This window comes from Solanum stenotomum, chromosome 4 (genome assembly GCF_019186545.1).
Source record: "Solanum stenotomum isolate F172 chromosome 4, ASM1918654v1, whole genome shotgun sequence".
Classification (NCBI taxonomy): Eukaryota; Viridiplantae; Streptophyta; class Magnoliopsida; order Solanales; family Solanaceae; genus Solanum; species Solanum stenotomum.
In genome coordinates this window covers 2,585,981-2,610,011 of record NC_064285.1, presented here as the reverse complement: position 1 = coordinate 2,610,011, position 24,031 = coordinate 2,585,981, and the positions used below count along the sequence as shown (strand labels likewise).

The 24,031-nt window shown below is 33.4% G+C and overlaps 4 protein-coding genes across 5 annotated transcripts; 3 read left to right on the top strand and 1 right to left on the bottom strand.

Annotated features, from left to right (window-relative positions):
- Positions 1-4,130: 4,130 nt before the first annotated feature.
- LOC125862520 (putative inactive disease susceptibility protein LOV1) lies at positions 4,131-9,104 on the bottom strand. Of its 2 annotated transcripts, none has more exons than XM_049542615.1 (3): positions 9,038-9,104; positions 4,433-7,446; positions 4,131-4,204 (listed from the first exon to the last, which is right to left on the bottom strand). In XM_049542615.1, exons 2-3 carry the CDS (start codon positions 7,388-7,390, stop codon positions 4,157-4,159), a joined length of 3,006 nt encoding a protein of 1,001 aa, XP_049398572.1. In that variant the 5' UTR covers positions 7,391-7,446; positions 9,038-9,104; the 3' UTR covers positions 4,131-4,156. The 2 variants fall into 2 exon arrangements, with proteins under 2 accessions (XP_049398572.1, XP_049398571.1); XM_049542614.1 differs by lacking the exon at positions 9,038-9,104 and adding an exon at positions 7,860-7,981.
- Positions 9,105-12,688: 3,584 nt separating this feature from the next.
- On the top strand, positions 12,689-13,837 carry LOC125862811 (glycosyltransferase family 92 protein At1g27200-like). The gene is made up of 2 exons (XM_049542932.1): positions 12,689-13,103; positions 13,326-13,837. The coding sequence occupies exons 1-2, from the start codon at positions 12,689-12,691 to the stop codon at positions 13,835-13,837; spliced, it is 927 nt and encodes a 308-aa protein (XP_049398889.1).
- Positions 13,838-15,163: 1,326 nt separating this feature from the next.
- On the top strand, positions 15,164-16,981 carry LOC125862809 (glycosyltransferase family 92 protein RCOM_0530710-like). The gene has a single exon (XM_049542930.1). The coding sequence runs from the start codon at positions 15,164-15,166 to the stop codon at positions 16,979-16,981; it is 1,818 nt and encodes a 605-aa protein (XP_049398887.1).
- Positions 16,982-19,297: 2,316 nt separating this feature from the next.
- LOC125862525 (probable serine/threonine-protein kinase PBL21) lies at positions 19,298-23,058 on the top strand. The gene is made up of 6 exons (XM_049542620.1): positions 19,298-19,598; positions 20,018-20,053; positions 20,298-20,485; positions 20,705-20,894; positions 21,683-22,071; positions 22,747-23,058. The coding sequence occupies exons 1-6, from the start codon at positions 19,490-19,492 to the stop codon at positions 23,056-23,058; spliced, it is 1,224 nt and encodes a 407-aa protein (XP_049398577.1). The 5' UTR covers positions 19,298-19,489.
- The last annotated feature ends 973 nt before the right edge of the window (positions 23,059-24,031 follow it).

Sequence of the window (24,031 nt, the reverse complement as noted above, 5' to 3'; positions counted from 1 at the left end):
ATAATTACTCAAAAACTAGCCCGAAGGCTCTTTTGAAATCTCAGTTTCCAATCTTGTTTAGATGTAAAGACATTTCTTTAAAACTTCTTTGGGAATACATAGTTCCCTAATAACTTTGAGAAATGAACTCAACTTTAAACTCTTGACTTAACTTGAAACTCTATACTCTTTTACTTGACTTCTAACTTCACTTGACTTGGAACTATCTTTCCTTGAATCGGAATTATGAATTCAAGGTGTTCGATCACATGTTATGGAGGGATTCTTGAACGCTTAGACGTACTATGCAGTGTCGAAAACAACTATAAAACAGAGGTATAATACTTTGGAATATGCATGAGAGAGTGAGAAAAGAAATGGGGGAAACTTGGCTGAGACTTCAGATTTCTGGTGACACAGATGGCACTTACGGACGCCATCGACGGACCGTAGATGGACTTACGGTCCGTCCTGCAGGTCCGTAGATCGCGTCAGAAACTTCCCCAGAATTCATTTAAAAAAAAAAGACTAAGTGTTGACCTACGGTCCGTAGGTCAGGTTACGGACCGTAGGTCGTGCCCGTAGATCGATGCCCCAAAAACCCAACTTCTGTCCCAATTGACGGTTGACCAGTACGGACCGTCAATCGATCTACGGTCCGTAGATCGGGATCGACAGCCAAAACTTGCTGAGAATTGATTGTGAATCAACTTCAAAAGGGTCATAACTCTTAGAATCATAATTCCCTCAATCATACAATAGGTTTCAACTTAAATTCACAACCCAATCATGTCTCACAACGAACAATAACTTCAACAACACCACCAACAACATCAACAACAACTAATAACTTCGACACTTCAACAACAAATTCCAATCTTTTCTCAAATCATCGAATAAACTTAGTGTGTGAGGAAAAGGATCAACCCACACGAAAACTCACATACCTTGATAGGGATCACCCCCGACGATCTTGTTGATCTCCTCTTTCTTCTCTTCTTCTTCTTCTCCTTTTTCTCTTCTTCAATCTCAAGAACCCTAACTCTTTCTCTTTCAAAATGGGGAAAAATGGTCCAAAGATCAGCCTAATACAACATTATGAGCTCAAAAGAAATGATTTGTGAAAAGACCAAAATGCCCTTAATTTTCCGGACGGATTTCCCTTCCAACTGCCCAACTTCTAAAGGGCATAACTCCCTCATACGAACTCGGAATCGAGTAAACTCAGTGGCGTTGAAAAGGTCATTCCACGAGATTTGCAACCATAACTGGAACTACTCCTAACTCATCCTGATCTAGGAGTTACGACTGCTCAAAGTTGGCCAAAACTCACTGATTTCCACACTTAGCCAAATTTCCAGATTTTTAAATTTTTCCAAAAATGACTATTTCCAAATTTCAAGCTCCTTCAAAGCCACTTCAAATTGTCGGATGTTACAAATATATAAATGAGACATAAAGTAGATTTTATTTAAAAGAAATATACTCGTAAACTTAAAACAATGAAGGGTGATATGTATACTCCAAATTTTGTGAATCAATTGAAACACCAAGTAATTTTACCCTATTATCAAATATAGATATGGGAACCATATAGTTATTCACTGGTCACTTGTATTACATATTTGCATGACTTTTCGTTTTTTCATTTTAATTGTTACCATAAAAGTGAGATTAAACCTTATTATTTTAATTGTTACCATAAAAGTGACATTACTACGATGACTTTCTGAAAGTCAACGTCTCTACGATCCTATAATATGTGTTGACAGTAATAAATACATTTCTTAAAGGATGAAAAAGTCTGTCAGAGGAGATAAAAAAGCGATAAGTACTGAAATTATTTTTTTCCAACAAAAATTGAAATCCCAAGGTAAAAAATAGAGAAGTATCACATAATGTATAAAATTGAGTAATACCTCGAGATTTCAAAATTACTACAAAACTCATCAAAAAATAGACATCAAAAAAACATTCAAGGGTACAACATATTAACAAGACCACACAAAAATAAAATAATAATCGCAAAAACCTTTTCTAGTCTAGATAGAAAGCACACTGAGGCTAAGCAAATTAAATACCATAAAACTAACAAAAAAGATGATACTCAAAGAATACATCAAAATCACTAAACATTAAGAAAGAAGAATCAAAAGCACATAGCACTAAAAAAACCACACAAAATTAAACAATACAGACAAATTGTATTACAGATTATTAGCACAATTTGATGAAAACAAGATCAAAAACTTGAAGAAAATATATTAAAATACAATAAAAAAATTCAAGATTAAACAAATAAAGTAATAAAAAAGAAAAAACATAAAGATTCAATATGAAAGAAATAACCTTTAGTGTCTTTGCTACTTCTTGTATATCTTTTCTCTATTAACAACAAACGGTAATAAGAAATAGTCACTGACACAAGTCCCAAGCCAAAATTTAAATTGTTTTTTGATAAAGAAGAATTGATATACACATTTATTAAGGAAAATGGAACTTTTGGTCTTTCCTCTTCATTGTAACTGTTTCCCAAAGAATTTGAACCATTGTGTCTAGAGGCATGAATTAAAATAAAATTATTATTTAATATTAAATTAATTATATATTAATATTTTATTTAGTTTAGAGATAAAATAAAGGCAGAATGGTAATTCAACTTTTAAGTTAGGAGCTTCCCACTTATAATAATATATGATAAAAATAAAATATGATTAATATATCTTAAGTACATTATAATATCCTATTTTATATAATGTGAATATTCTATTAATATGTTGTATATACTGTTTATACATTTTTAATATATCAAATATATAAATTATGTATAAATTCACATCCTAAACAAAATAATAATACATATTAATTCAATAAGTGGAATATATTTAATAATATATAACCTTAATATATGATTAACATATGTGTCAGCAAAATATATACAATTCAATTTGTAATATTAATAAAATATTACATTTGGATTTCAAATGAAAACATGAAAAAAAATGGTTGTTCGTGAATTAAAAAAAAAAGTATAGTTAGGTAAAGTTTTCAATAAAAAAGAGTGAAAATAAATCAATAGGGGTAAATGTGTAATTTACTATTTTAATACATGTATAGCTAATACCTGCATAACTTATTCCACCTTCTACCCTGCATAGCTTATTCATAGATTCCCTCATAAGTTATGTTGGTATTAATTATGTAGGACTACAAAAAACACAACCAAACACTGCATAAAATTAATACATGAATAACTTTTATACAATATTTGGAATCCTACCAACCAAACATGATATAAGTTATATTGACTTTTCTACCTAATACAAAACTTCTACCAAACATAGTAAAAACTAATGCAACTATTTATACATGAATAAAATGCAACTTATATAGTAACCAAACGGCCCCTTGTATTACTAACCTAAGTGAAGCAATAAAATGCTATGTTGAATTGGTTGAGTAACACACCATTTACATATTTTTTCAAGTATTAACTGGTGAAATTATTATTTTTTCCATGTATAGGTGAAAATTTCTTGAGACGAGGGTCTATCGAAACAACATCTCTACCTTCTGAGATAGGGTAAGGTCTACATACACTCTACTCTCCCCAGACCTCCTTTGAGGGACTACACTGGGTATATATGTTGTTGTTGTACAATCTCTTTCCAAGAGGCATTGCACAACGAGTAAACTAATCAATATTAGTAGGAGAAGCAAATTACTGCTTTCTCTCTAAAGACATACATTTAAGCAAATGAATACAATGTTTCATGGATATGAGCCGAGGATCTTTATGAAACAATCTCTCTACCTCCACGAGGCAATGGTAAGGTTTGTGTACACTCTACCCTTCCCAGACCCTACTTTGTGAGATTTCACTGGGTATGTTGTTGTTGTTTCATGGATATCAAGCACGAGAAAGTTCTATTTATATTAGAAATTACAGGAGAATCACACGTAATCATTGAAAAATTTAAAATTGTTACAGAGGATAATAAGGGCCTCACTGAGTAGACTTAAAATACATAACTAATGCATCAGGTGAAGCTGAAGTGCAAATTATTGAAGCATTGCTTACCCAGTAACTAACTACTGGTTAGCATCAAAAGTTTGAATCTGATAACCAATGATGAATGTAACGCAGCATTGATTGACTGTTCAGAATCTTAGCAAGCTACTCGTTGGTGTGACTTTCATCAGAAGTATGATCAGCATGCTCCCACTGCCACGAAGAAAAATGTGTTTTAGTAAGTCCATTGATCAACAAAATCTCGAGCAAGAAGCATAAATATTCAAACCTTGTATATTATGGAAGGAATGGTGCTCGTAAACTAGTTATTTGTCTCGTAAACTATTCACACTCTCTATTTAACTTTTTCATTATTTTATTATTATTTTTATTATTTTGTAATTAATATATTATTTTAGAGAGTTGAAGGGAGAAACTTACCGGCAAGGGGGTAAAATCATAATCTTTGAAAGTGAGAATCAAATCCCAACGACTCATGAACTGATGATGGACATCCTCTTTGAACTCCTCTGGCATGTTGGTTATGATCAATTCCCTGAGACTTCGTTTTTTCCTCAGTCTTTCGGGAATGCTCATCAGTTTATTACAGCATCGGATATTTATCTCTTTGAGCTTCTCCATTGCCGCTCCCTCCACATTCCACTTTTCCAAGTTCTTCAGTTTCCAAATCTTTAGAACCAGAAGCTCTTTGAATCCTCCCTGAGGGCACACCAATTCCTTCCCCATATAGGAATCTGATAGAAGCCTGAGGACATTAAGATGTTCAAGCTTCCCAAGAATCGGCATAGGATCCTCTGTCAGCTTTGAAAGAGACAATGTGACTACTTTAAGCCCTTGAGGTAAGTTTTTAGGCAGATTTGGTAATTTACCTAACAAGTTTAGGTGGGAAAGATTGCTCAAACTTGACAGATACAATGGGTTCTTACCAAAATGTGATGGATGTCCTACATCATTTATGGATCGTAACCTCAAAGATTGAAGAGAAGTTAACTTTGAAATCCAATTGAGAAGGTGGTCACAATTGCTCAAACAGAAAGTAATGCCTGCCTCTCTAAGATTACACAACCGATCCAGTCCATTCTTCACTGGGCTATCATCATCTACGGACAGTCCCCACAGTGTAAGGAGTGTAGGCAAAGAATCGGTATCTGAATGCTTTGGCATGTCAAGACGGATGTGACTGAGATTGAGATGCCGCAATTTCTTTGATTTCCACATGGAGGTGGGTAAGTTATTTATGTTAGTGTGCTTCACATCTAATGTCTCAAGATATGGCAAGTCACCAACGGACAAGGGAAGAGCATCCAAGAAAGTCCATCTTAATCCTAAGTATCTCAAGTGAAGTAAATCACCAAGATTCTCAGGTAAACTTGGCTTATACACTCCTTCCAGGTCAAGCACCCTCAGCAATCCAAAACCCTTAGTAATTACGCGGCTAAGAAGGATGCCTACTTCCTTGGCTGGGGTGTCTTTCCTCTGGAAATTGAATGCTAAGTAAGAGCGAAGATGTTCAAACTGGGAAGCACCACTATAAATATTCTTACTGTTTGCATGCTCAACAAGCCTTCTAACATTCAAGGGAAATGAATCTTCTGTGCTACATGTACTGCGGTGAACATCGAAAAACCTGATGTTCTGGGCCTTAGGCAACAGATAGTCATGGAGAACGCCTAGTAACCGACATCTCCTGGGACTGCCATCAGACCTAAATTTGGATATCTGAATCAAGCTCCGTTTGACTAGATCATCAAAGTTTTCTTGTACCACATCCTCTGGGAATTTATCTGGTTTGGGGTTTACAAAACCCTCTGAAAGCCACAAACGAAATAGCCTCCTTACCGGAATGTCGTATGCGTACTTTTTAGGGAATAGCACCAGGTAGAGTACACACAGCTTCAAATGGTCAGGCAGATTCGTATAGCAAAGGGATACAATGTCCTTCGTTTCCCAGTTTCTGCGCAGTATCTTTTGAAGAAAATCAAAGCGATTGGTATCTCCCTTGGTCAACAACAACATGCTGCCAAGAAGGACAATATTCAGGGGGAGACCACAGCAGACATCAAGAACTCGCTGCTTCAAATCTTGATGTTCCTTTCCTTTCTCCCAAATATCCCAACCAGCTTTCTTCATGAACAACTTCCAGCTATACGTTTCACTTAGCTTTTTCACCTTATGGATACAATTTGAAAGAGATACATACCACATCGGACTAACACTGGTGGTGATGAGAAGTAGAGTACTTCCATTTCGACTGTCTAAGAAAACAGATCTCAGCCCTTCCCACATCTGATCATTCTGTACATCATCCAACACAATCAAGTACTTTTTTCCATTTAAGCATTCCAAAAGTCTAGTTTCCAGCTCATTGGTAGTTAGATCCACAGAGTCCTTGGAATCCCCCACCTGTTTTAGCAAGTTCTGCAATACATCTGATTTATTGAACTCTTCTGAAATGGTGACCCATGCGCATCCATTCTCAAAATGATCTCTGATTTTCCTATTTCTGTATACGGCACAAGCCAAAGTAGTCTTGCCTGAACCCATCTTACCATCAATTTGAACGATCAGGGCCCTTCCATCATCAGCTCTCGTGGTTAGTCTTTCCACTAAGTCATACACTTCTTGTGCAATGCCAAACATCTCCAGTTCTTCGTCATCAAAAGAATTTATGTACATGAGTCTGTCTGGTGTTACATGGTCTACCCACCAAGCCTTGTCCCTGATGCACTGCAGAGGTATATTTGTAGACATGAGTTTTGCTTGTTTTTCATGGTCTAACCTCAAAAGCACATCACTGATGCACCTCAGAGGTTTTCTATTTACCCCCAGTACTAGTTCCTCTCTCTCTGGGATCGTAGGATAACTACATTGTGCATTTGGACTTATTAGTCTGACTTTTGCAGAATCCTCACCGTTGTGATCTTCAATATCTCCATCTTCAGCTTCCCCACCATTCTGATTACCCATATAGGTGGTTGTCCCACTGCTACACGCGTTCTGTTCACCAGTACCTTTGTGGTTTTTATTGATCACCTGTTTTATGTCTGAAGGGATTCTCTCCATCTTCTTTGTCAGCTTGCAAGCCATGAAGTTCTTCAGAACCTGAGAGTGATTCATAAGGAAGCTCCATTTCTTGTTCTGACGGGCGATGCCAAGGGCAAAAGACTCAACAGTGTCCTCAACACAGTACAGACTAAGCAGACACCCTTCAGCCCACTCCTTGAATTCTTCGCTATTTCTTTGCTCCTTGTTTGTGTCAGCAATGACGCCTTGCATTTCTTCTAAAGCTTTCTCTATCACCCTTTTGTTCGTTATCTCGCCAGAGAGTGTATCCTTGAGTTTCTCTATCACCACAAAAGCTTCTGCCGCCAGCTCCATTTGTCCACAAGGATGCAATAGGCAAGAGCAACAGCGAATATTACGAAGATCCAAACCTACAAGTTGATCCGGTGAAATTTTTTTAAAAACCACAACAACAACCGGCAAAGGTAGAGTGTACACAGACCTAACCCTCGGCTCAAGCAAAACAGTCAAAATTGTTATAAGACAAGGGACCTGATATTCACTTAAGACTAGTTTAATTAAAGCAGTGAGCTAAAATAGACACTTTTTTCGTTCTTCTTCTTCTCGTGTTATTGTAACAAGGATTGTCATGTTGAACTCACACTCAGATATAAACAAATCAAGGATGAAATGTTAAAAAATACTACCTAGTACCTACAAATATCAAACAATTTAATAGTACATTGTATTAATTGAAGGTTAAATGTGTTAAGTCAGATCAAGGGGATGGAATTCACCAAAACTAAGTGTAAATATTCGACACAATGAGCAAATTTCGCTTTACCAAGGCTGGGAGTTATAGACGGGCTAACGATAATCTAGTTCAAATCTCTTTTGGCTACTAGTAGTTCATTTCCAGTTGCATATTTGAACTCATAGCAGAAACTAAATCCATAACTTTAAATCCCAACAGAGTTGTCTCCGTGTGGCCTATAAGTCGTGGGTACGAGCCATGGAAGCAGCCACTAATGCTTGCATTAGGGTAGGTTGTCTACATCTACATATGTTCCTTGGACTCTCCAAAAATGTTGTTGCACCCATGTCAGATCCTTAAAAAATTCACTACTTTTGGAGGATCCAAACACGAACCCGTCGATATTTTTGAAGAGTCCAAGCAACATATAGGTCTACATCACACCCCTTGGTATGTGGCCCTTCCGGGGACCCTTTGTAAACATGGGATGTTTTACGCATCGTGCTGCTCTAAATGCCAATTATCCAAGACAGAGATCTAAGCAACTCTAAAACATTAACCAAACCCATCTACAGATTAAGTCACATTTACATCATGAAACTCAGAATTCAATACTAATCCCTTCACCACACGACAACAACAACATACCCAATATAGTCCCAGAAAGTGGGATCTGAAAAGGATAGAGTATACGCTGATCTGACCTCTAGGTAAAATGGTTATTTCAGATAGATCCTCGGCTCAAGACAAAATTAGTCTAGAAAAAAAAAGTAATGGAAATAAAGAAAACAAACAGTAATAAAACAACATATAGTAGCAGAACAATACTACAACAAAATAATACTATAATCAAATTACACGAAACAATATATTATAAACAGAAATCAAAGAAGAAGAAACAAGAGTAATACTACGACTACTAGAATGGACAACAAGTCAATACCCTAAGCCCTTCACCATATCAGCAACAAATTGGCTATAATTATGGAATCAATACCCATAAACAGTGTAAATCAACGTCTACAATAATTTTAACCATATATAAACAGTATAATTTTCAGTCAAAGAGCCAAAGTTTTATATGAGCACAGTACTATAAATTCAATAGTAGATACAAACCGATAGCTTTTAAAAATCCAATGTGTTGAATACTAAAAATCCTTTAAAAATTAAACTCATAAAACTTAAATTCTGAATTTACCTCTAACAATATAGTATTAATTTTATGAACAAACCAACATTATAATTTATTGAGAAAAAAAAATTACCTGAAAAAGAGCTCTGGAAAAAACACTCTTTGAGAATTGCTTAATGAAAAGTAAACCACAAAGACTAGTAGTAGCACATTATTCGAAATTCGATGAATAATGAACTTGTTACGAAGGTTATGGGAAATTGTAATAGTAATTTCGCCATGAAAATGAAGTCAAAAGTCAAGCAGATTAGGTGCAAGTGTTCCGTACAAGTTTTATTGGAATTCCATGCAAATAATTGAGTTTTTTAAAAAAATGTTCTTTTAAGTAATAAAAAGTATTTTTTTAAATAATATTTGTATATAATTTAGATTAATATTACAAGAGGCATGGGTGGGGATGGAGGTTGTAGGGTAGGGGTGAAAAATAATTTTTCAATTTTTTTTATCCAGTTGAACATGAAAAAATTAAAAATATTTAATTTCCTCTGTATTGGACACATCAAGCTAGATGACAATTAATTAGTTTATCACTTGTGTATTATCATTTTACTTTTTAGTTAAATTATGGATTGATTATTTATACATATTAAAATAATTTTTAAAATATAAATTCATGATTTGAGTCGAATTTGTAACTTTAAGGCTGATTTCGCTCTTGCAATGAAGTAGTTGTGTAAATACACAAGATTTATGAGTTTGAGTTTAAATTTTAACTATAACACTTTTTATTTATCATGTTTTATTCTGATATATTTTTGAATATATATATATACTAAGGTTTTAATTTTTTTTTAAATAAGCACTTTTAACTTTTCAAAAGCTCGATAAAATCCTAACTTATATTTGGTCCCCAGTTCACATTAGGACAAATTTGAATATTAAACACACTCCTAAATTAGTACTTACTAAGAAATGACAGTAATACTTATTCAAAAAGTGATATTTGGATTGACTTGGTCAAAGATGCCTTTAATCTAAAGTATAATAGAGGACAATATTAAATCTTTTTAATTTCTTCTAAAATTTATGAATGTAGTTAAAAGCTTAACTTTAATATTTTTTTTTGGATTTACTTGAAAGACAGCTTTATCGAAAAAAGAACCTGCCCTTTAGATTCATTGAAAGAGATCCAGAAAGCAATGACTTTTGTAAAGGGTAACTTTCGCATATATCCACTCGAAAATAAATTAATTATGTTTTATAGTTATAGCTTGCTTAATATAATTCGTAGTTACATGTTATAGAGAGAAAAGTGACGAGCGAGATTGAGAGAGGGAGGAGAGAGGACAAAGATGCGAATTGTATATGTATTATCTGTCAAAATAATTGTATATATGTAACTGATATACATATGTATTTGTATATCTGACGAGCGATATTGGGAGATGGAGGAGAGAGGCAGAAAGTGGAGAGAGACGAATTGTATATGTATATCTGTCAAAATAATTGTATAAATGTAACTGATATACATATGTATTTGTATATCTGACGAGCGAGATTGGGAGAGGGAGGAAAGAGGCGAACGAGAGAAGACAATAATTTATATAATTCGCGGTACATTTGTATAATTCACGTGTGTTTGTATAATTGAGTAATACAAAGTTTGGAATTATACAAATATGATAAAACTCAAATAACGAATTGATACAAACACAAACATATGAACTTTAAACATTTGTACAAATTATATTATAAAAATTACATTATATAAGTTATATTATACAAAATTCGAAAATTACACGTTTATATAAACTTTAAAAAGTTATACAAAAAAAGATTGAAGGTATATGGTAATAAAACTGAAAAACTAAAGGAAATCATCTTCATATACAAATACAAACCATCGTATACAAATACAAATCAAATGAAGAATTGTTAGTTGCGAATTATACAAATATGGTAAATTATATAAACATAACTAATTATACAAACTCGAAGTCAGCCCACGTAATTAATGGTTAATGTAAGTCGCTCGTAATAATTATTATAAACTATAGCTATGATGACTAATTAAATAATATATAAGTTTGTTTAACCGCATAATTTTTCTTTTTTCCTTAAAAGTCATGTGATAAGCTATACAATGTTTGATTTTAGTTTTCCTTCTATGCATAAAATATAATATTAATAACATAATATTGTATTTAGCGCACATTTAAAAATGTGATCAAAGTGTGCATAAATTGACCTGAATATAAAAAATTGATGAATGATAAAATATGAAAACACGATAGATTAAAATTATTAAAATGAATTCATATCTTAATTTTCTAAAATAACAAATTTAATAACCACAAATTAAGAAGTTTCCACCAACCAACTTTCCAAGAAAAGAGACGTAGAAAAGTTTGTGTTCTAAGAAGGAAAATGACTTTTAAGAAAAATGTTTTTATTCCATGATATTTTGGCATTTAGCTATAAAAATAATAAATATAACAACGAAAGTTATTTTTCTCAAAAATAAAAAAAAAAATGATTTTCCTTCTCTTAGTAGGATATCTATTTTGACTTTTATCTTTATAGTTTTTGTTTCACTAATATTTTTGTGCAGTTATGACACTGCTTTACCCTTAATCAGAGCTATCGGATTCGAGCCCTGAATATGAAAAAAATTATGTTGAGAGTGTCACCTCCAAATGGTCCTACAGTGCGGAATTCAAATTTAGTCAAAGCTTCAATGTGTGTTTGAATTGTATTTTCACTCCACTCTAAAAAAAAAAAATATTTATTAATTGTATTTAGGTTTAAACATGAGGTTAATTTTCAAATATTATTTTTTTAATAATTTTCCAAAATATATATTTTTGAATTTTGAAGATTATATTTTTTTTTCCAACGCCACCATAAAGTCCGCCTCTAGCAGACAGCATACTTGACCAAATCCTTCGTAAAAGGCTGCTATAAATACAAACAAAACTAGGATTAATAATTCTTTTTTGAAGAATTATTCTTGGTATGCGTTTGTTCATATATTTTAGATATATTTTATTTATTTAAAATTTATGAAGATAAAGTTACGTTTAATTATATCCTTTTATAAAAAATAGAAGTTAGTTTTTTATTTTCTATTTATAAAGTTGGCTGGAAAATAAGTTTTGAGTACTTTTCCAAATTTTAAATCCACCTTCAGTTTTTATTTTCTATTTATGAAGATGGTTGGAAAATAAGTTCTGAGTACTTCTCCAAATTTTAAATCCACCTTCAAGTTCAATTTGGAAATTTATAACCAAATATTAGTTTTGAATTTGATGGCTTTTATTTAAATCATAGATTTATTTTAAGAAATTTACTTAATATGAACAAATATTAAAGTTAGAACTCATTTAGTACTACTTGAAGTCATTATTTTAAAATTCAGAATTCATAAAATTAAAATCATAACTCTGTCTCTGATTATTTGTTTATTTTAATAACAAATTAAAATAAATTCTTCATGTCTATCATTTAGTTGAATGACACAATTAACTACTCATTTTAAAATTGAAATTGATAAACATATTACATACTAGTATTATTTCTCACCAAATGTCCAATCAAAATCATAATTAGTCTCAAACAATGATTAGAAAATAATAAAACAAATTATTAACCAACAATAATTCCAATTCCATTTCAATTTCCAACTTAAATTCTAATTAGACACATACTTTAAACCTATCATTCCGTCGCATACTCATAGTTTAACTACTTCTGAATTATAAAATAAAGCTGAGTAACGTTTGATATGACTCGAAAAGTTCGTATTATCACTTCAATTTTCATTATCACTTCAATTTTCTTCTTCGCTACTCAGTATCATCTTTACCATTATAATTTTATCTCCGCCATTAACGATGAACCGAAAATCACCATTACTATCTCTTCGAAAAATATCGAAAATTTTGCAGTTCATGAAAATATCTCTTCACCTGTATCTCCGATGAATTCACTATTACCCGATTCAATTTCATCTGTATCGATTCTAATGCCGGATTGGGAAGTATTCGTTATTGTCTCGCCCGATTATACTCATCTAATTTCTCCTCACGATCCTTATATTTGTGAATTTGAAACAGAGGAAGTTTCGCCGGCGAGCTTCAATTTCCGGTCCGGTCTTTGTTCAAGTGTGAGCTACCGAAGAGAGCTCGCCGGAGATTGCCGTTTAAACAACCTAAATTGATGAAATCGTCGGAAAATAGGTATATTACTCCGGCGCCAGTGACATCGCCGGAGATATTACGGTGGACTTTTCTCGTTTATGATTCACTAACGATTGACGACGACGTCGTTTTGTTTGTTAAAGGGTTGAATAATCGTCAAGGGATTAATAATAGAGAACCTAGTGAATTTTACATGTCTCGAAATTATACTACATGTTCCAGTGGTTGTACCTTCTGTAGCGTATTACACTAGACCAAGGAAATTGGAAAGTAACGAGAAGTCAGAGAAAGCTCGTATTTGTGCATGTACCATGGTGTATAATGTTGGTAAGTTCTTAAAAGAATGGGTATTACATCATTCGAAAATTGGTGTTGAAAAATTCGTATTATACTACAATGCTAGCGATGATGATTTAAACAATGTTGTCGATGAACTTGTTCGAGATGGATATGATGTTAAAACTTATTCTTGGATATGGCCTAAAACTCAAGAAGCTGGTTTTTCTCATAGTGCAATTTATGCTAAGGATTCTTGTTCTTGGATGATGTACATTGATGTGGATGAATTTGTGTATTCACCTCTATGGTCTAAATTATCGCGTCCATTGAAATCTCTATTACCTTTTCTGTTACCAAATCTCAAGAATGTACAAGATTCGTCACTTGATAAGAGACAAAAATTACCATCTCGTGTTATGAATTTGGACCATCAAATAAGAAGTCTCATCCTATAATGGGAGTGACCCAAGGATATAACTGTAGAAGAAAGGTAGAGAACAGACACAAGTCTATAGTATTATTGGATGCTATTGATCACTCTTTGCGCAATGTTATTCATCATTTCATACTGAAACAAGGATACAAGATAAAGAAAGTGAATGTTCGTGATATGGTATTGAATCATTACAAGTTCCAAGCTTGGTCTGAATTTAAGGCTAAATTAAGGAGAAGGGTATCAGCTTATGTTGTCGATTGGACTAAAGAATTGAATCCACGTTCAAACGATCAAACCCCAGGACTAGGATTTAGTGCGATTGAGCCTAAAGATTGGCCATCGACGTTTTGCGAGGTATATGATAATGGTCTAAAAGATTTGACACGCAGATGGTTCGAACTAAAGTCTCCAAATCGGATACATTACCGTATGGTATGGCAAAGATGACGAGTTAGAATTGATTGATGTATAGAATACAATATTAAAAAATATATTTGTACATTTCAACAAGTTTTTAGTTTAAGATCAGATGATTCGAAAGTCTTTTTTATTTTTTAACTTTTTGTGTTAGATCAAAATCAAGCAAATAAATTTAAATAGAGGGTTCATTATTACTTTATCCTTGTGTTATATTCGGTGGTAAGGCCAAGCCCCCTCCCGTATGCATCTTCCTATATATAACAATCTAAACATTTGATTTTTAAGTTTAATCGTTATTAGATATTAAAAACAAAAGACATTAATTTTTTTTATATATTGACTAATAAGGAAGGTTAGTAACACATCAAATAATATTCGAACATGTGCTTTCTACGAACATGTGTGACTTAGGGTGAGGCTAGTAAAATGTTTGATTTAGGCCCCTAAAATTTGAGCCACCAAAAAAATTTAATAACGAATTAAAAGAAAGGAACATATTTTAAATAGAAAAAGAAAGAAAAAATCTATCTACTTTTATCAGAAATATTTTGTAACTCTGAATTAAATAATTCAAATCTTCGTACTAATAAATGAAATTCTTACAACAACATCCAAACTAAATCTAGGTAAGCAAATGAATAACATTTTACTATCTACAATGCATTTTCTTTCTTTTATAAATGTTATTAATATCAATTAATATGTAAAGTTAAACTTCTAATATCTTTTAAGAATACAATACTTTACACTATTATGATGATGTGTATGTGTATATATTTAAGGCCTCTTATTATTATTACGCCCTTCTATCCTCATCTATGTTTGTATCAGCAAAATTCTCTTTTCTTTACCTAACTTACCTACTTTTGCTCCTACTGGATCTTCCAGTATTATCATCTTCCAAATTCTCATCTTTTGAGTTATTATGGCCGGAAAAATCCTTACGATTTTCTTTTTCATTACCACTTCGATTTTCTTCTTTGCTACTCTGTATCACCTTTACCTTCGTGATTCTATCTCCTCCGTCTCCTCCTCCTCCGTTGATAACAATTATCTCCGACTTTCTGATCCTCCACCATCACCACCACCACCACCGAAAATCACCACCATTACTATCTCCTCCCCACCCCCACCCCCACCCCCGAAAATCGCCATTACTATATCATCAAAAAAATCTGATAACCTCGTTATTCATGAAAATATCTCTTCACCTATAACTCCATTTCAAATTTCTCAGTTACATGGTCAAATTTCATCTGTATCGATTCTAATGCCTGATTGGGAAATTTTCGTTATTGTTTCTCCGGATTATACTCATGTAATTTCTCATCACGATCCTTACATTTGTTTATACGGAACAGGGGAGATTTCCCCTGCTTTTCCGGCAGGGGAGCTCCATTTTCCGATTCGGTCTATGTTCAAGTGCGAGTTTCCAAAGAGAGCTCGCCGGAGATTGCCATTTAAACCACCCATATTGATGAAATCAACGGAAAATCGAAATGTTACCATGATATCAACAATGCCGGAGCTGTTAAGGTGGACGTTTCTCGTTTACGATTCTCTAACAACAGATGAGGACATTGTTTTGTTTGTTAAAGGGGTGAATAATCGTCAAGGAATTAACAGAGAACCCAATGAATTTAGCTGTATTTTTGGGTATGAGGGTAATAAGGTAATTAGAACCAACGTAACGAGTTCAATACAAGAAGTTTTTCGATGTAATCGCCCTGATCCAACTGTTATGGAAGGAGAGGGAGTATCAATCTCTCTCGAAATTTTACTTCCTGTTCCAATGGTTGTACCTTCTGTGTCTTATTACAATGCACCACGAAAACTGGCAACTAACAAGAAGTCAGAGAAAGCTCGTCTTTGTGCATGTACCATGGTGTACAATGTTGGTAAATTCTTAAAAGAATGGGTATTGTATCATTCAAAAATAGGTGTTGAAAAATTCGTGTTATATGACAATGCTAGTGATGATGATTTAGAAAAAGTTGTCGACGAGCTTGTTCATGATGGCTATGATGTGAAAACTTATTTTTGGGTATGGCCTAAAACTCAAGAAGCCGGTTTTTCGCATAGTACAATTTATGCTAAGGATTCTTGTTCTTGGATGATGTACATTGATGTGGACGAATTTGTGTATTCACCTTTATGGGCTAATCTATCGCGTCCATCTGAATCTCTATTGCATTCTTTGTTACCAAATCCTAAGAATATACAAGATCCATTGCTCGACAAGAGACAAGTCGGGGAAATTAGTATCCCATGTTATGAATTTGGACCATCGAATATGAACACTCATCCTATAACAGGAGTGACACAAGGATACAACTGCAGAAGAAAGTTCGAGAACAGACACAAGTCTATTGTATTCTTGGATGCGGTTCATCACTCTTTGCTCAATATGATTCATCATTTCATATTGAATAAAAGGTATAGGGGAAAGAAAATGAGTGTTCATGATATGGCGGTGAATCACTACAAGTTTCAAGCTTGGCCTGAATTTAAGGCTAAATTTAGGAGAAGGGTATCGGCTTATGTTATTGATTGGACTAAAGAATTGAACCCACGTTCAAAGGATCGAACCCCAGGACTAGGATTTAGTCCGGTTGAGCCTAAAGGTTGGCCATTGAAGTTTTGCGAGGTATATGATAATGGTTTAAAAGATTTAACACGGAGATGGTTTGCACTAAAGTCTCCAACTCCGTTACATGATTACCGTATGGAATGGCAAAGATGACTAGTTAGAGTCTATGTTGCTCAGACCCTTAAAAGATGGTATGACACTCGTGTCAGGTCCTTCAAGAATACATACTTTTGAAGATCATTTTGAAGGATCCGAGTAACATATAGGTCGAATTTTTTCTTTAAGAGTTATATATTACTCATGTATATTATGGCACATTGATTTTTTGCTAGCATTGATTGAGCACCAGCTGCAAATTTACAGCCTAAATTGTGATCACTAAGAAACTTAGAGGAAACCTTTTTTTTTTTGTATAGGCATTTGATTGTTGTTTTATTAATAATTAGTTAGATTTCCTCATTGAACTCTTTGTTTTGGTTCATTCAATGTTCATTACTCTGTCGTTTTAATTTGTTTGTCTTACTTTCATTTTTATTTTGTTTAAAAAGGAATGATGACTCTTTCCTTTTTCTGACAACTCTTTGATTTCAACTTTTCAAGTGACATGATTAAAACCATATGATTTAAAGATATTCTGATACATTAATTATGTTTTTAGTTTAAGACAAAAAGATTCAAAAGTTTTTGTTTTACTCTTAAGCTTCGTATCAAATTGAAATCAGACAAACAAATGAAAACTGAGGTTTCATTATTAGTTCTTGTTTTGTGCTAATTAATCCTCCCCAAACTCAAGTAGCTAATCTTATTTCTTTTGGAATTATTCTGGTGTAGTTTGCATGGTGGCTTACAAAAATACTTCTATAGTTTATAGTTTAAAAAAATGCACAATTAATGAAATTTATGTGATTAGAAAAGCATACTATACGATTAAAAGTGAAAATAAGAAAATGACATTAATTTTTTAGGTAATATTGAATTAACATCACCATCAAATGGAATAGAGGATAGGATATTTGACCATGTGTTTTTCAGATCTAACATCTCTATCAACTATTCTTTATCTAAGTTACCTACTTTTGCTCCTACTAGATCCAGGAGAGATTTGACACCTAATTCTCCGATCTATTACTCATTTTTTTTCTGATTCGATAAAAATTACACTCTCTAGACTATTGTTAAATTCTTTAAAAATTAATTATTGCCAATGATTAATAAATAAAGAATTGAATGCAAACTAATTAATGAGAATAAATAATGAAGAGGAATATATTTCAAGGTAAATATGGCAAAATACTTGTCATGTTTTACTTTTCGAAAATCAAATATTTGTATGAATTTTTATCAACTTTTTAACATATATTTTTTCTATCATATATATTTTGATATAATAAGAATTGTTACTCATAGTACCTTGCGTATAGTTTTATTGAATATTTTAATAAAAGTTAAAAATGATATTCAGAAGTTAAAATTATGTCTGAAAATCAATTTAACTTTGAAGAAAATACATTATAAGTATTTTTAAAAAATTAATCAAATTACCTTTTCAAATTTGAAACTTATCTTCAATTTTTTTGTGTTTCTAAAAAACAATTCAATGTATAACCAAACTTTATTTTTAAAAAAAATCCTTGAAATAAGAGCTGCCGCTAAATGAGGAGCTGGAACAATTTTGCTAAACTTAGAAATCATGGGACATTCAACGTATTATTTCTTTTTTTTGTTCATATGGTCATATCAGACCAAAAATAAAATAAAATATAGGACCCATTTTTGGTTCAATTTTTTCCTCACTTTCTGTAATTTCGCCTCACTAAAATAGTCCGCAAATCACACATGAAAAGTAAATCATATTAGACAAGCTCAGTGACAAAGTAAGAAATTTTGTTAAAAGTATTCAAGATTTAATATTATACGTAGTACATGTGAAAACTAATTTTTAACCTACTTCATACAATTTTCTATATACATAATATAATTTTTCCATGAATTATGTTCAGCTAACCACCCTTCACTACATGAGTCAACGCCACTGGACAAACCTCATGCGACAAACTCGACCAATAAAATATGGTAGGATTCTCAAACCTGAGACTCCTCATTCGGAAGATCACCTGCTCAACTAACTCGGGTATTTTATTTTATTTTTTGGGTCAATTTTTGTCACATTACTAATTATAACTATTAGACCCCAAAAATTAGGACCCATTTTTGGTTCAATACCCCCCCCCCCCCCCCCCCCCCCCCCCCCCCCCGCCCCCCTCCCCACTTTTCTAATTTTGGAATTTTTTGTCACAATTACAAAAAATAATTACCTGTACTTTTTATTTATTTACATTTGTCCTTTACTTATATATTTTTTATTTTATTTTTGGTATTTGAAGATCTATGAATGTGAAAGTTTCAATCTTTTTCTACACATTTCAAAAGGGAGAGGGAATAATAAACTATCTCTCTCTCTCTCCTTAGCTCCATTTATATCTTGCATTTGTTTTTTTTATTGATTCCTCCCATATATATCATTATTGTGCTATTTTTATTTTTATATTTTTTGTAATTATGTAATCAACAAATGATTTTCTAGCTGAAATTTGAGGTGTTATTATTCTAATTTCTTGAAAATTTTGCATTTGTTTTGGAAATAATTGGCCAAAGATTTCAATGTTGAAAAAAAATAATAAAATGAGTTGCTTTTCTTGCATGAGCTCTCGTCCTAAGAATATTGAAGATTATGATGAAGACATGATCTCAAGATCCAACAATTCTGCAGGTTTTATTTTTATTTTATTTAATTTTACATTATTTTTTCCTTTAAATGTTATTAAGTTTTATAGCCTTGGAACAACGGTATAGTTGTCTCCGTGTTATCACATGTTCGTTGCACCTCTTGGAGTGTGGCCCTTCCCCTGTTTCCTATGTGAATGCGGGATGCTTTATGCACTATGTTGCTCGTGTCCTGAAAAAATGTTGTTGCACGTATGTCAGATCCTCCAAAATGGAATAACTTTTGAAGGAATTAGGTACACCCGCAATGACATTTTGAAGGATTCGAGCAATCTTAGAATGTAATATATGATGCAATGTAGTTATAATTACTATCAATTGTGAAATTATGATGTGTTAGATGTTATATATACAATGTGCTTATGTATTTGTTACAATATGTAAATGTTTCGAGTTTTTTTGCAGTGCACGCAAGGGGGAATTCTAGTGATTCTGGAAGTGGTAAGGATTTTATTAAATCGTATTGTTTAAGAACTAGTATGATGCTTTGACCCTTTGAAATGTTGTTGCATCTATGTCGGATCCTCCAAAATTGTTTATCTTTTGAAGGACTAGACACACACGTGACAGTATTTTTGAAGAGTCTGAGCAACATAAGTTGAGGATGTATAAGATTCAAATTGCATTTGGGAGAGACAGATTTTTTTTTCATTTTTGTGGAATTTTTGATGTTATTCATGTATAGGAAATGGGAGAAAGGAAGGCTTTTTGAAAAGTAAAAGAAGTGGGGAAAGTAACAATAAGAACAACAATGTAGCTCGCAGTTTCGCGTTCAAGGAACTAGCCATCGCAACTCAGAGTTTTAGGGAAACGAATCTTATTGGAGAAGGCGGCTTTGGAAGCGTCTATAAAGGCCGTATAGATTCAGGCCAGGCAAGTTTTTTGTTTTCGAAATTTTGATGGTTTGATTCTCATTATATTATGTATTATAATTATCTAATGAAGGGTGTTCAACTGACTACCCTTTGGTCTATGTAGCTCCGCGACTAGCCTAAATGATTGAAAACAGGAGAATGTTGGAACAGAACTTGTCTTTTAATTTTTAGTGTGTGTGACAGTTGATGATTAGTTGTGTTTTGATGTTACGAGCAGATAGTCGCGATCAAACAACTTAATCTCGAAGGCCTTCAAGGTAACCAAGAATTTGTTGTGGAGGTACTGATGTTGAGTTTAATGCATCATAACAATCTTGTCAACCTGATCGGATACTGCACTCACGGAGAACAGAGGTTGTTGGTTTACGAGTTCATGCCACTAGGCAGCCTGGAAAACCATCTTTTCGGTAATTTTTGTTACATCTCCTCGAACTCTTCTTGCTCGTATATTGAAGTTAGATATGCAAACTTGCCTAGTGTCGATCCTTTGAAAGTAGTGCATTTTTGAATGATCTGTCACCTCTGTGACAATATTTTTGTAGAGTCCGAGCAATATAAGTGAAAACAAGAGACTGTTCTCTAACTTCTGAGTTGCCTTTAATGGCTTTAGTAATTGCATAGACAAGTTAAGCTCATGTCTCATTAGCGTTTCTCTGTTATTATGCGCTGTTAAGGATAACACATACTTCATTTGTTTTAATTTATATGTCGTAATTACTATTTGGAGAGTTAGAGGATGCCAGGATTTTTTCAAATACTTTTTGAATATTTTGAATTATTAACTATTGTGACTTAATAGTACATTCTATGTAGTTTCAAAATGAGGAAGTTTTGTTTAAAAAAAGAAAGAATTTTAAGATATATGTCCAGATTCACATTGAAAATTAGTTAGTTTGACCCTCGTACTACGAATCAGAACACGTATATTGAAACAGTGAGAGTAATTGTTTGATGTCCTCCTAGCCACCCTTAAGCTTTTGTAAGGTTGATTTCTCTGATGGTTACTCAACTGATAGTGTAGTTGTTATTTCGGAAAGTTACTTTTTTGTAGAAAGAAATTGGAATCAAGAAGAAATGTGACTTTCTGGAGTGACCGTTTGAGAAATCAACTCGCTTTTGTACTATCACTATGGTTATCCTTATTTTCAATTTGTTGGGATGTATACTAACTTTCTGTTACCGTTGATGTTGAAAGATTTAGAACCAGGAACGATGCCACTGAGTTGGAAGACAAGGCTAAAGATAGCTGCAGGCGCAGCTCATGGACTCGAGTATCTACACAAAGCAAATCCACCCGTCATATACCGTGATTTGAAATCTTCAAATATATTATTGGACAATGATTTCAATCCAAAGCTGTCGGATTTTGGACTCGCAAAGCTGGGACCTGTAGGTGACAACACTCATGTTTCGACAAGAGTGATGGGCACCTACGGATATTGTGCCCCCGAGTATGCCATGACAGGGAAGTTGACTCTGAAATCTGATATCTATAGCTTCGGTGTTGTTCTATTGGAGCTAATAACGGGACGAAAAGCTTATGACACCTCTAAAAAACAAGGAGAACAGAACCTTGTTGTTTGGGTGAGTTATAACTTATACTATCTTAAATCTGAATACTAACTACTGGTCTCGTTTCCGGACCAGCTCAATTCTCCATTTCTGTTCGATTCTGATATTATACAACCGATAACCTCTAATGCAACCTCGGATTTAGAGAGTTATTCAATTTACAAGATGCTCCAAAAATGCACTGCTTTTGGAGGATCTGACACACACCCATAGATATTTTTGAAGAGTCGGGCAACATAGTCTTTCAGTCAATTGGATCATTACCTGGTTCCAATATGAAACTGAAGTCCACTTGGTGTTTTGGACCAATTCTATAAGAACACATACTGAAAAAGAAACTATTACTAGTCATATTATTGCAAAATTTTGCCCATTATTTGCTGCTAGTAAAGAACAGATAATGAAGGGGAGTGGGAAGCCTTAACGTAACTGATAAAGTTGCTTCCATGTGACTAGGACGCCATAGGTTAGAGTTGTGGAAACACCTTCTTGCATAAATGCAGGGTAAGTCTACGTAAATATAGATCCTTGTGGTCCGGCCTTTCCCTGGACCCTTGGTAATAGTTTTTTATCCAAAAAAAAATATGGAGTAGTGCAACTTATATCCTGAATACAAGACATGGTTTCTGTTTATGTACTATGTCTAGAATTTCTTTTTATCTGAGAAACTCTTCGACTTGGTTGCAGTCTAATCCTTTCCTCAAGGACCGGAGGAAATACATTCATTTGGTAGACCCGATGTTGGATGGTCAATTCTCTTCTCGTTGTTTGCACCATGCAGTTGCTGTTACTGCAATGTGTCTTCAAGAACAAGCCAGTTTTCGCCCCAGCATTACTGATATTGTTACCGCGCTTGACTATCTTCTACTTCAAGCACAACACTCAGGTACACATAGAGGTGGTTCACAATCTGGCAAGCACATACCGCCTCCATCAACAGAAGAGTTTAATGTCAGTTCACGAAATCGAAGCTATGACAACATGGCTATTACATTTTAAAACTAGATATATAGAGATGGGGATTGTGGAACATCATAATGAAAAATGGAGGTGCATTTTATTGTTTCGACGTTATAGCAGAGGATATCAGTCACTTCAGCTTTTGATTATGAGGTTAGAAGACCATCTTGAACACAAGAGTTTATAGTCAAAAACACATCTGAAGTATCACATTTTTGCGAGTTTCCCACCTAAACTATTAGGTGTTCACTTTTCCTATTTGAACTATTTATCAAAACACACCTCAACTATCAGTTGTTCCCTTCCTACTTGAAATATAATTGTCGTTTAGGTAGAAAAAGTGAACAACTGATAGTTGAGGTATCTTTCAATAAACATTTGGTGATAGTTTAGGAAACTCGCACACCTAATAGTTCAGGTATGAAACTCAAAAGATCAGGATGCTTTAGATGTGTTTTTGACCTGTCGTTCTTTAAACAATCACTCTAATTTAACTTGTTTTAGTCAGTAGTTATGTTTTAGCTGACCTGATAGTGTAAAAATGTCGATTTCTTTTCTCACTTAACCTTCATATGTCCTAAGTTCCTTCTGAATTCCTTATTTTCTTATCACAGTAAGAACAGGACATGATTCATTCAAATGTTTTTGGCGTTTCAGATGACGTTTCCCTGAATCAAGAACTTCAATCAATTTGCAGGAACGCGGTAGACTGCTCTTTCCCCTGTACATTGACTACTTGTAATTCGTAAACAGTTGAGGAACCATTGGATATTGTTTCACGTATCTGTATTTTGGTGTATATGAAAAACCAAAAATCAAAAAATGGATGTATATCAACGTCGAGATTGTATATATACCCTTACTTCTTGTAATTTAATGCATATTGTTGACATGATCATATAAGAAAATATGAACAATAGTGAACACTTGTTGTTGTTGATGATATATTCTTCGATTATCTTCTGGTCTTAAACATGTCAGATAGAAAGTTAGAATGAGAAAGAGTTGCAAG